Below are 12,788 nucleotides of genomic sequence, written 5' to 3'. Positions count from 1 at the left end.
ACCATGTGGCCGAGCCCACGTGATCCTTGAGCAATGCATCCGGGCCATCCAAAAATGTGTTGGACGGCCCAGATTAAAACCCTCTTTCTTCTCTCACCCCACCACTCTCTCTCCTCTTTCTCTCTCCAAATCCGAGCCATCCAAAACCGAAATGGACGGCCAAGATGCGTCGAGCAGACATCACGTGATACTCACCCGGCACTAACTCACAGTGTTGTTTGATGGTATTTAAATGAAGAACAGAATTTGGTTCAACGGCTCACATTCAGTGCAAGAAAAGTATAGTGCAGTAAGTGTTTGTTGGCTGCAAAACTAAAAGTATGGCAAATGCAAACAAAGATGTTGCTGCCATTAATGTCGAGACTCGAGAAGTTGAAGTAGAATCCGACTCACAGTGTTGTTTTCTTACGCTGAATTATAGCCGACTCACAGTGTCGCTATCATCAATTCGAGTCACGTGAATTTAATAAAAACTCAGAAAAGACGAATAATAGAAAACACATCCTATATAAGGAAGACCCATATATTTTAAAGCCGGGAAAGCTTCCTATAGACTTGCACTACAAGTGTCGAGAGCACTTGGAAAGTTTCAAACCGAAACCTAGAAGAAAGGAAACCTCAATTAAATTTCACACCTTAACCACAAGGCTAACCCTTATTTTCATTGCATTACTTTTTCAGAATTATTTTGGGTTCATAACAATTGTTTGTTATTTTTGCTTCGAATTTTTTGTGTAATTTCTTAGGTTTTGTTTTTTGATTATTTATTAGTCGTTTTTCCTACTTTAGGCATATGAATCGTGCAATTTGTATCTGTAATCAATATAAACTACCATTACAGGGTTGTTTGGCTTAATAATTCAAATGACTTATTTTTTTGTCCTTATTTAAATTGTTTTTGCATTTGTTGATTTTTCGTCAATTTTTTAAAGATTATTGCTTCGTTATGACGAGAGAAATCTAAAAAGTAAAATATTAAATTGTGTCTTATTGTAATCAACATAAATTACATTCTTTGTTCCTAAAAGATGAGGATTATTGCTTAGTTGTTTTTCAAATATTAATCAAGGTGGGTCCCACTTGGCCACTCCTATAATATTGATCACTTTTACCATCATTTCAAAAGATTATAACCCCCCAAAAATTCCATTTCATAAAATATATATCCTGCCCTTGGCCCTAATAGAGGATGGTGATGCTTAAAACGATTTGGCTATTTTTCCAATTTTGCCCCCTAATTGGGGAGTCTCAAGGCTATTGAACAGGGGCAATTTTGACTTTCCACAGCTAAAATGGGTACTGTTTATGTACTGTAGTTGTTATTTAAATTTTACTTAAAGAGGTTTTTGGATTTTTGCCGTTTTCCGTATGTGTCCTGTTCGCCAGTGCAATTTGTCTTTGTTTTGTCTTCTTCTTTGGGGGCTTTATTGTAAAACTGCTTGGTGGTGACAGGGTCTCTGAAGAAAAGCCTGCTACACGTTTCTTTCGTCCTTCTCTCGTCTGTGGGTTACTAAGAGAGAGCGAGAGACGTAAACCTGAGAACCCTAAGCCGAGTTAGCAATCAAACGACCGATGATCGATGAGATCGTCGATTGAGCCTAAGTTCTGATCTCCTTTATGGGAGCCTTAGAGTGTGTGTGTGTATATATATATAAGGAGTCATATTTCGGTGAGGGATTTCTTATTTTATTAAAATGCGGGACTCCCCTTTCCGATTGAATTTCGATAATCCGAGCCGCTCAAAGTGATCAGAACGTGATTTTAAGGGTCTCCGCGAGAAATCAGCAAAAAAAAGACCGGGAAGGGCTTCACCCGAGCAGTTTTCATTGAACGGTTCAAAAAAACTGCTCGGATGACGCCTTTCCTGGTCATTTTTTTTGCTGATTTCTTGCGAGGACCCTTAAAATTACGTTTTGCACACATTGAACGGTTCGGATTTTCAAAATTTGATCAGAAAATAAAAGTCCTGTTAAAATGAGGGATCCCTCACTTGAAAATTCCTCCATATACAAAAATGATAATGGTATGGATATATAATTTGTACCAGTGCGTACAAACTCTTTGTGGACCCGTTTTGGGTCGCAAAAAAAGGATCGAAACTGCTCATTTTGTTTAAAATACTTTATTTATGGTATTTACAAAAAATAAGCTCAGTATCGATAAAGGTGTTTACACTTTGCTTTAAAATCCAAGCCTGAATTCTGGAACAAAGTTGGACGTTTCGTAGACGCACTAACCGATACCAGATTGAGCTTATTATTTGTAGGGACCGTAAGCAAAGTACTTTAAATTAAATGAGCCGCTCCGATTTCTTTTTTTGAAACTCAAAACAAGCCCGAAAGGGTTTGTACGCGCTGTATAATATGTACCAATAGCATTACTGATATATGTATATGTATATCAAAATGGAAATGATAGAGGTACCGAAAAGGGGGGAGGGATTTCTTACCGACGGCCGCCTGTGGGCCGTCTCCGGCCACCGGACAGCCAATCCGAGCCGTCCAAAAATTTAAAAAAAAAAAACCGAGAGGCCGTACGCTGGAATCAATGGCATCCGAGGTGTGTAGGGTGCTTGATCGGAGTACCCCTTTTCGTGTCACCCTACACACCTCGGATGCCATTGATTCCCGTGAACGGCCCCTCGGTTTTTTTTTTTAGAATTTTTGAACGGCTCGAATTGGCCATCCGGTGGCCGAAGACGGTCTACCGGCGGCCGTCGGTACGAAATCCCTCCCCCCTTTTCGGTACATATAGCAACACTCATATCAAAATGGGGGGTTGGGTCCGGTAAAATCATTTTGCGGGTTACTGTTTAACAGAAAACCCAAGTGCGTCCGGCCCTCTTTCCTGTTCATTCGTTCCAGACGCGCACAGCGAGAGAGAAGATGAACATGAAGAAGAGGAAGACTGAAACGACGAAGAAGAAGATCGAAGCAACGAAAGGTCTCTCTCTGTTTCTCAGAATCTCTAACACAAGGTTATGAATACTGTTTCGTACTGGCCGATATCGACCGGTACATACCAGATTGACGAGTAAATGTTACCATGACCCTCCAATACCGTACCGGTCCCAATACCGCTCGGTACCAGCCCTTTTGGTAAATACCGGGCGAGATTCATGCTCTAACCGGAAATTCCGGCCGGTTTTTTTTTTGCAATGCTGGGTCATTTTGTAATAATGTCCAAATTAAGTCCTAAAACCGTATTTGCACCTCAATTCGGTGTAGGCCTGTCAATGGGCTGGATCCGATCCGGATCCGACAGATCCGGATCCGGATCCGATAAGACACAATCCGATCCGGATCCGATAAGACTCAAATCCGATAGGGAAAATCCGGATCCGAATCCGAAAAATCCGGATCCGATCCGAAAATCCGAATCCGATCCGAAAACTTTTTTTACTTCAAAAATTTTAGCCAAAAAAAAATATTTTTTTCAAAAAAATACAATTTTTTTTTTCAAAAAAAAATTATTTTCCGAAAAAAAATTTAAAAAATTTAAAATAAAAATAAAAATACAACTTCTTAAACATTTTTTTTTCAAAATAAAAATTTTACTATTTTTTTTAAAAAAATTAAAATTTAAAAAAAAAATAAAGTTCGGATTCGGATTGATAACGGATTTAATCCGATCCGATCCGGATCCGATCCGGATCCGTATTGAATTACCGGATCCGGATTATCGGATTATCGGATCGATGTTATCGGATTCGGATCCGGATCCGGATCGGATTTTTCGGATCGGATCCGGATCGGATCCGGTCCATTGACAGGCCTAATTCGGTGTATCTATCTATACTGCAACTAATCTATCTAATAACCCTAAAACCCGAATCACGCAGACATCGATCAGTGATTCACTCACACTCACCATTCAAGTTGTTCCCATTTTCACCTCATCTCCAGCTTGTCGCCGTCAAATCTCATCCACGGTGAAGTCGGTGCAGCGCAGCTAGTCCCCGCTGCCCGCCGGGATCTGAGCCACCCTCAACCGAAGGTATTCCCTCCAGGCTCCAATTTTCTAACACTCTATTTGGTCGACGTGTACACTGTTAAACCAAGTTTGATTTTTGATTTTGAACACCCAGTTTGATGTATGTATGCATTGATAATTAATATGTACGTGTTCTACTCTTCAATTTGAACACCCCATTCAATCGGTTCTGAACAACCAATAGCCAACACATGCCGAATGCCACACTGCGTCTCTCTCTCTCTCTCTCTCTCTCTCTCTCTCTCTCTCTCTCTCTCTCTCTCTCTCTCTCTCTCTCTCACTGAATGTTTTTCACTATACAGACTGAAACTTGTAACGAATAGATCACTATACACAATTAAGTTACTTTGCATGTGTTTTGTCAGATTTTATGATGAATTGCATGGTATGGAGAATTTTTTTGAGTTATAATTATATGAGATATAATTGTAATTACGGTTAATCCGAAACGGTACCTGGTATTTGACCAATACCGGTACGTATCATACCAGTAGGAAAGCCGGTAACATGGCTAGTACGGTATTCAGAACCTTGCTCTCACAAATTAGGGTTTTTGAACAGATCGAGGAAGAAGAACGACGAACACGACAACCACCAAGGTATCTCTGTGTGTGTGTGTACGTGAGTTATTAGGGTTTTAAAATTTGGGGAAATTGCAGAAATTAGGGGGTTGGCTATACGAGACCGCTGTCTGTATTGAGTTTTGTTGATACAAAATCCTCTACTCATGGTAGAAAAATATAGATTCACTCTCTTCTAGTGAGGAATTAAAAGATTTGCTGCGTTTTTCTTTGAACTACTATCGTCTTTTGAATTTGATTATTAGAAGGCCCAGTATGCCACATCTCTATCACATTCAATCCTCTTTTGTGTAACTGCTACACAACCTCTCTCACACAATTTGTGTCCTCAAGGTCCTCAACAGCCATGTGGGTCTGTCCTTGCTGTTGAAGAGGCCATCGCACCATCTTGGTTTATCCACCGGAAAACGAACTTTATTTTATGCAGCTTTGTACAAAAGGGTTAATGGCAAGCGGTTTCCATGACATCCCTTTGTACAAAAGGGCTAATGGCAAGTCTTGTTGTTGGAAGTTGATTGTTTGTCTAAAAATTTATTTCCCAAAGTATTCACCAACTTTGATGGTTAAGCTTCTGTTGGAATCTAGCATTTAAGTTAACCTTCAATTTGATGGCAGCCCTAGCTGAAATTCCTGGTGCTGATTCCGATTCTTTGAACTATATTTTTTTTTTGCCAGTTTGGGTCCTTGGGAAGATTACTACAGATATCAAAATAAGTTATGAGGTTTTTCTAATATCTTGAATGGTTGTATTCACATTTGATGTTGTGAAACTGTCCTCACTTGACTCTTTTGTTCTAACTTCTACCATGGGGGCTTTAACTCATTGCATTATAGGATTTCAATCGTTTGATGAATTATTGGAGTACTATAGAGATGTGCTCATAGGAAGTTGTTAAGGTGATAAAGTTATTTCTACCAATCTAGAGTCTTTTAATTCTCATATGCACCACTTGTTGGAAGCTGAATGAGTTAAAGTTGCAAGCAATGTATTTGGTTTCACTATTCTGTTATGTTACGCTTCTTTCATTTGAATATCTTTGATGTAGGTATAGCTTAGTAAAAATATTTGAATTTTTTAGTTTGTTGTTCTTGTGCATGTCATAAAAAAGCAGATGTTTTAAACTTGATTAGAGTTTGTGGCATACACTGTCCTCTTGAAAAATCAAGTTGACTGCGTTTGCTTTTGTGTTTTCAGAAACCAATTCTTGAGCCAAAGTTCTCAAAAACCCAAGGCCAAAGTTCTCAGGTCGATCTGTTCAATTTTGTATTTCATAAGACCGGTTTTTGAGCCCAAAGTTCTCAACTTCTCAAAAAACCAAATCGTATTTTCGGTCCTAAGTTCTCCAAAACCCAAAATGGTCAATCCCAAGTCAATAATTATATGTATTTCATAAAACATACTGGTTTTCTAACTTCTTAGATTTGTAGTTTAGTATCATTATCTTTGTCATTAAAGGTCTATTGTAGAAAAGAGTTTTTTGGTGTGTGGTGAATGCAAATGTAACTTTGCCACCTTTATTTTGCGCTTATACACCTAATCTACTTAATCGATTAATTAGAATGAAAATGTGATTTCCTAATTAAACCTGTATTTATGGTTACATGTGCAGAAATTAGCACAAATATACAGAACTTGACAAGTCTACTGCTGTATGCAACGCCAATATGACTTGCAGCTCGTCAAAGGGGAGAGCACTTAGACAATTCATTTTGAGTTCATCGAAGTCTGCTGGAAGGAATTCCTCAGGGCATATTACGATTTTCCACCGAGGGGGTGGAGCGAAGCGATTGCAGCGAAGCATTGATCTGAAACGAAGCACTTCGTCTATAGGCATTGTAGAAAGGATAGAATATGACCCTAATCGTTCCTCTCGAATCGCTCTAGTACGATGGATCGAGGGGGTACAGCAAGGCCGCCAGAGGAAATGCAACATGATAGAAGAGTTCGCTCCACCAGCACCGCGTAAGATCCTCGAACCTACCACGACCACCATCCGCGGTCCATTTTCGTTTTCTTCCCTGCCTGGGAAGGTGGATCAAAGAAAGGTAGCTTCCTTCTCTCCTGGACTGATGGAGGGTTATGCAGTGGTTGGCCTTCCTACCGGAATGCCTCCTTGGTCGAAAGGCCCCTTTACTGGTAAGGGCCCAGGAAGCCAAAAAACTTGCGCGAAGGATGTTTTCTTCTCTGCCCTCTCCTCTCCAAAGGCCATGGGAGAGATTGCACCTCTTTCCTTCAGTAGCTCTTTTGGTTTCCCAAGGATAGCGGTAGCTGGGGCAAAGCCCGCTTTCTTTGCTCCGCGAATGAGAGAGAAAGTCAGAGGGAAAAACACGTTTTCTCTTTGCGAGATCCGAAAGTGGGCAACCCATAGCATTCAATGGGCACATAGGATCAAACGTAAAGCAGCGCTTTCTTGGCAGAGTTTTAGGGGGCAAGAGACTGACGGACTTGTTGGAGCTGCTGAGCATAACGAATCAAAGCTGAAGACGGATCAAAGTAGCTTGCCGACGAAGGATGGAAGGTGCAAAGTCGATCGTGCACCTGTCACTTATATAATAGCCAGTCATCAATTGGAAGCGGGCAAGATGGTGATGAATTGCGATTGGTCTAAACCTCCGACCAGCAACTAATTGGAAAATTACCAGACTATTAGTCAATGATTCCATATAATAATCAGTTGGTAATGGCAAAGAACTCAACAATTGCTGGATGGAGTTGTTATTGCCAAGGAATTTCTAGGGAGTGTTTTTCCTGACAACTTCTATTAGTTTGAATTCTTCTTTGTTTGAAACTGTTTTTGTTTTTCCCGTTTCTCCTATGAAATTATGTGCGGTTTGGACAAGTTCATCAGTGGCCATTTTGGCCATGTCTCTCACCTTGCTATTCGGCCATGTCTATTCTTGGTTCTGTTCAGGTAACTACAATTTCTGGAAATGCAACACCGTGGTTAGACTGATGGCAACAACTTTTTGCAGGAGAGGGAACTCTATGAGCAGAGACAAACCCGAATATAACTTCCTAATTCCTTATCCTGGTTCCAAGTGTTATAGTAGAGCATCAAACTCCTTGAATGTTTAGGTCTGTAATATGTCGTGCCCCTGGCGCACAAAACTAATACCAAACTCCTTCAATGTTTGTCTGTAATACTTTCGTGCTTCATGCGCACTAAAACTTCTCGTCAATGTAAATTGCAGGTCCCAAACCCACACATAGAGTATCTCTTTAGATTGCATAAATTGTTTAGGCAACTACACAAGACAATATAATTTCCGTTTTCAAATCGACGGACATAACCGATCATGTATAGCACATTGCTATGCCACTGGCATACGTTCACAAAATCCACCACAATTGAGACCCCAATTTTGATACTCCATACGTTCACAAAATCCACCAAATCCACCACAATTGAGACCCCAATTTTGATGCTCCATACGTTCACAAAATCCACCACATTTGATTTTGTTAAATCTCAAATAATAAAATGACCCAAAAAAATAATATTTTCAGTTACATCCTCCAAAATTTAAACATACAAACCCAACATAAAAGAAAACTTAAACTTCAAATTTAAATTCATACAAAAAACAATACCAAAATTAAACCAACAAGCACGACATTTTCGTGCGAAGTACGTGCCTTGCCCCCAGTTAGCCCTAATGTACCTTTATTGTTAGTTAAGACACTTGTTGCGATAAAAGGGAGAATTTTTAGTTACCAAATGAATGATCTATTTGATAAAAAGAAAAATTGAATGATCTTGAGTTTTGCATAGTAAAATAGTAATTTTCTCTCCTATAAAATCGATAAACACATAAACGATGGCGTGATTTTCTCCCTCTCTTATCTCACCTTCCTTGAGAACGTCGTGAAGGGGAACGATTACTAATTGAGGAGAATGTCATTTAAGGCGGCTTAAGAATGGGCCAACAATTTATCTACGACGAGAAAGACTATGATCGGTAATCCCCTTTTCAGTTATGTTTCATTCAAGTATTTTTTATTTTTTTTATTTTTTTATTTTTTTGGTTGTGGGGGGGGGGGGGGGGGGGGGTGGGGGGATTTTTAGTTGAAAAATTACAATAATCAACTCTATCTTTCGATTGCAAAAGACTGACAATATTCTTTGTTTTATTTTTCTGATCGGGGAATTTTTTTTTTTTTTTGATCGGCAATATTAGGTTGGCAAGATCCTTTCGATTAAAATTATTGCATTTATGATAATCAATAAGTTGCCAAATTATTAATCCTCGTGAAGCCAAATTACAACCAACTCAAGCAAAGCATCGGTACGTCTAGTGATCTACACCACCAACTCCATATTTTAGTTCTTCTTTCTCTATAAGGCTTCTTGATCAACCCTACCCTTTTGTTTTCTGGTCCTTTCTCATTTCCTTAGACAAGAAAAGGAAATAAAAAGATTGGAATTAACCATCATTAATTATCATTTTTAGAAAAAATTGCAACAATGCACGTACGCATTTATTTGGGTGCGATATACACCCCTTAATCACCTTGAATTCGTAACCCACCCTCAACCATGCATGTACGAAAATTTGGTTTTTTCGCGTAACGTGGCTCAATACCTCTTACTGTTCGTTCATACTACAAATTAAAGCCCATGAGACTGAGTAAACATCAAAGAACAAATACATCTCAGATGGTAATTACTTAGTTATATACTCTCTGTTTTTCTAGTTAAATTTTATTGACCAATTTTGATAAATTTTTTAGTCTTTTTCTCCTTTTTGTATACAGTTTTTTTTTTTTTTTTGAAATTTTGTTACCAATTGAACACAAAAAACGAGGCTTCTGCTTCTAGTAAAGCTCTTGTCCTTCCTAAAAACAACTAAGAAACTTGATCCGTGCGTATATACTACCATCGGTCCTTTTGATTTCTCTGCTTTTATGTTTTTTTTTTCTCCATTTAGATAGTTTTTGGTACATCGAATTCATGTAATTTCCGTGAAAAAAAAATTCATGTAATTTAAAACATTTAAGTCCGTAGAAATATTATAAAAGTAGATAAGCATAAATATCGTCCGATCAATGTAACCATATAACAAATTTGAATTATCTGATTTTCTGCAAACGATGTTTAAAGTTAAGCCAAAACACTCTTTACGTATGAGACTTATTCACAAAGGGCATAACGTACTAAAAAAATTGGGCCTTAAGGGCATTTCCAAGGATATCGATCAAGCGCCAAGTATTGGGTACTCGGTACTCCCGGAGTACCACATGTGTGAACAAAAGATCGCCACCACATAATGCATGTCACTTTTTGTCTCTCAATCACCCAACAAAAATGAATGATAATGTACCTACCGCAGAATTTGTCGCTACGTAAATGGTTAGGAGTACCAAGTAGGCAATGCCACATGGTACTCCTGAGCTGAAAGAGAATTTATAAAAAATGGCAAACACAAATTGGACTTCGTTGAGATAGATAAATATTTCCATTCCATCTCAAAAACAGCTTGCAAAGATTACTTCTTTGCCCCTCAATTAAACAATCTGAGAAACTTGTTCAAACCCATCTTTTAGACCCAAAAAAAAAAGAAACATTTGACTAGGTAGTGATCATTATGCAGCTGCTGCTATACGCTTGGGTGTGATGTTTCTTATCATATGCCCTATCAAGAACCAACGAGCACTCTGCCCTGTGATGAAATCTAGGCTTAAAAAGTCCCCAAACTACCCTGAAATTTGATCTGAAGCTGAGGTGAAGAGCTAGGGGCAGCCCCTTCCCATTCCCAATTAGCGTGTCCTGCATAACTGCCCCTGCACCATACATTGGCTTATTCCTTGTGCCAACAAATAGTCGAAACATTGTTGAGCCATCGTTCCCCGCGTATAACTTTGGTCCCTGCACCAATATCAGTGACACGCTTTTAGATACCGCTATATATTCAATTACAATCCGTCTTTAGCTCAATGAATACAAAACACTGATGACAGTATTGTGACGTCCCTATAGTGTTATTGTTTTTGTAAGCAATGAATTGTCAAATCAGCAGCTCTACGTGCATAGACATTAGACCTAGGTTTAGGCTCCTCAAGCTATTCATCCTTTGTGAGATTGAGGCCCAGAGGTCTGTCTGGATCTGTGACCGATTTTGTGCATAACTCTTTCTTTGATCGAGAATGATGCATGAGTACTCGCATCGAATTTAATTTTGTTCACCTTCTTTAAAAGAGTGTGAACATCACGTACTCTCATTCCCATTGGTCGAAACGGTGTGGATCCTACTATAAAGTGATGTCATACTTATCAAAAAATGTATTGAAGAGGTGAGACTTACACCATTTAAACCAATAAGAAGGAGGATAACATTTACCCTCTTTTAGCTATGCTTGACACGAGCTAATGACTTTTTATTTGATTTAGGGTGCATGCATGCAACCATGGATATTGGAATTGAGGCAAGAAATTAGTACATTCACTTACATATGAAATTGCCAGAGGAAGAGTTGCAAAGGACATTTCCATAGATGGGGGATGGAGGTGAAGGCCAAAGAGCTTAGACTTGTTCTCTACGAATAGATCAATGGAACAGTTGCAGGTGAGAACTTTAGTTGCAACACCAGAGCTATCCACTCCCTCTCCAAGTGCAAATTCTCGAATTCCTGCTATCTGCATGCACCAAGTTCTAATCTTTTGTTAGAGAAAGAGAAGTATAACTACTAATAGGTAATAGCTAGAAAGCAAAATAGAAAAAAATTAAGGGTTCTTTTCTGGGAGTGGGAGTATGAAATTAACTGGGCTATTCAACACCTCAAGAAGAAAGGGTTCTTTTCTGCTCTCTATAAGCGAGCTATGGCTGGGACAATATATTATGTTTAGAAGGCTCGGAATGACTCAATCTTGGGCAACAAGCAATGTATTCCGAATTCCGTTTATGAGCAGATTGTTAAGAACGTGCAGGATAGAGTGTTTTCTTGAAAAAACTGCGACAACCCTGTGAATTGAGTCTTATGTAAAGCTAATTGGAACATCTCGGAGAAAGTTTTGTAGCTAGTACAGTACTTAGGCTAGTTTAATTCTTTGAATATTGTTTACTATTTTTGCTTCTAGCAGTTTGCTCGGGTATGTCCCTTAGTTCCTTTGTATCTTGTTTTCTTTTTGGTAATAAAATCCCTCTTTACCAAATTACGTAAATACAAAAATGTTATACTAGTAATATGAATTTGCACTTAAACCGTCCATTTTCACTGTACTAATGTAATTTGTTCAAGTATCTACGAATGTTCGACCAAGTTATTTTTTCATATGGATTCATAGTTTCGCAAAAACTGCAAAATAAATGGTTCAATTCTTATCAGTTTTTAGACCAGAAAAGATCGTGATGGCTCAAATTGGACCAGACTAGACGTGAGCCCGTTCCGAGAGGGAGATAGAGAGAGAGTGTTTAAACTACGTACCTTCACAAACATTTTGGGAGGTGGAGGCTTTGTAGCAATGTAGAAAACAACCAAAGCAACCCCCAAGCTTACCAAAACCCTCCACATTACTTGCAAACAAATCCAAGCCAAAGAAGAAGAAGCCCCAAATGACAAATAATATCTCCACCACCACCACCACCCCAATTCTCTTCCATAATACTCCTCCTCTTCCTCCTCCTCCTCCTCCTCCTCCTCATCATCATACTCATCACCACAGCCAATATGATCATGACGATCAACTCTAACAATCAGACGGTTCTCCCCGCTCTCGGTCCCCGCTGTCTCATGGCTGTGCACGTCGTACGCGATCTTTTTCTCGTGCAAGAACGAGTTGTTGGACCCGCGAGAGGAGGAGTACCGGGAGAGAGCGAACCGGGGCGTGTCGTGGGCCGGGTTTGCGGTGGAGTGGTTTTCGGCTCGGGGCGGGGAGTTGGGCGGGGATAGTTCGGCGGTGAGTCGGAGATCGGTGTTGGAGTGGGAGAGCACGGTTGATGGGCTTTGAACGAAGTAGAGCGCGTATGGGTAGGAGCGGAAGAGTGCTTCCTCTTCTGCGTCCATTCTCATGTGGTTGTTTACCATTGGAGAGAGAGAGAGAGAGAGAGAATGAATGATGTTTCTGACGTGGTTTATCATTTTGGAGGGGGTTTTTAAACTGGAGAAAGAGACGTTGTGTGGGGGAACTAGGAGCCATTTTGATCTAGCCAGCCACAAAAATATGTCTTCATACGACTAATTAAGTCCGTTTTATGACAGTTCCGTCTATCACCTTA

General features: G+C 39.5%; 2 protein-coding genes across 5 annotated transcripts; one reads left to right on the top strand and one right to left on the bottom strand.

Moving 5' to 3' along the window:
- Nucleotides 1-3,803: 3,803 nt before the first annotated feature.
- LOC131334319 (large ribosomal subunit protein uL2mz) lies at nt 3,804-7,419 on the top strand. 4 transcript variants are annotated; one of them, XM_058369274.1, is made up of 3 exons: nt 3,804-3,996; nt 5,770-5,820; nt 6,185-7,419. In XM_058369274.1, exon 3 carries the CDS (start codon nt 6,240-6,242, stop codon nt 7,200-7,202), a length of 963 nt encoding a protein of 320 aa, XP_058225257.1. In that variant the 5' UTR covers nt 3,804-3,996; nt 5,770-5,820; nt 6,185-6,239; the 3' UTR covers nt 7,203-7,419. The 4 variants fall into 4 exon arrangements, with proteins under 4 accessions (XP_058225257.1, XP_058225256.1, XP_058225255.1 ...); XM_058369273.1 differs by lacking the exon at nt 5,770-5,820 and adding an exon at nt 5,409-5,471; XM_058369272.1 differs by lacking the exon at nt 5,770-5,820 and adding an exon at nt 4,555-4,592.
- A 2,593-nt stretch (nt 7,420-10,012) lies between these two features.
- On the bottom strand, nt 10,013-12,681 carry LOC131334318 (uncharacterized). Its single transcript, XM_058369270.1, has 3 exons — nt 11,998-12,681; nt 11,024-11,209; nt 10,013-10,441 (listed from the first exon to the last, which is right to left on the bottom strand). Exons 1-3 carry the CDS (start codon nt 12,649-12,651, stop codon nt 10,145-10,147), a joined length of 1,137 nt encoding a protein of 378 aa, XP_058225253.1. The 5' UTR covers nt 12,652-12,681; the 3' UTR covers nt 10,013-10,144.
- Between the last annotated feature and the right edge of the window lie 107 nt (nt 12,682-12,788).

Source organism: Rhododendron vialii, chromosome 7a, assembly GCF_030253575.1.
Source record: "Rhododendron vialii isolate Sample 1 chromosome 7a, ASM3025357v1".
Classification (NCBI taxonomy): Eukaryota; Viridiplantae; Streptophyta; class Magnoliopsida; order Ericales; family Ericaceae; genus Rhododendron; species Rhododendron vialii.
This window is presented reverse-complemented; position numbering and strand designations above follow the sequence as displayed.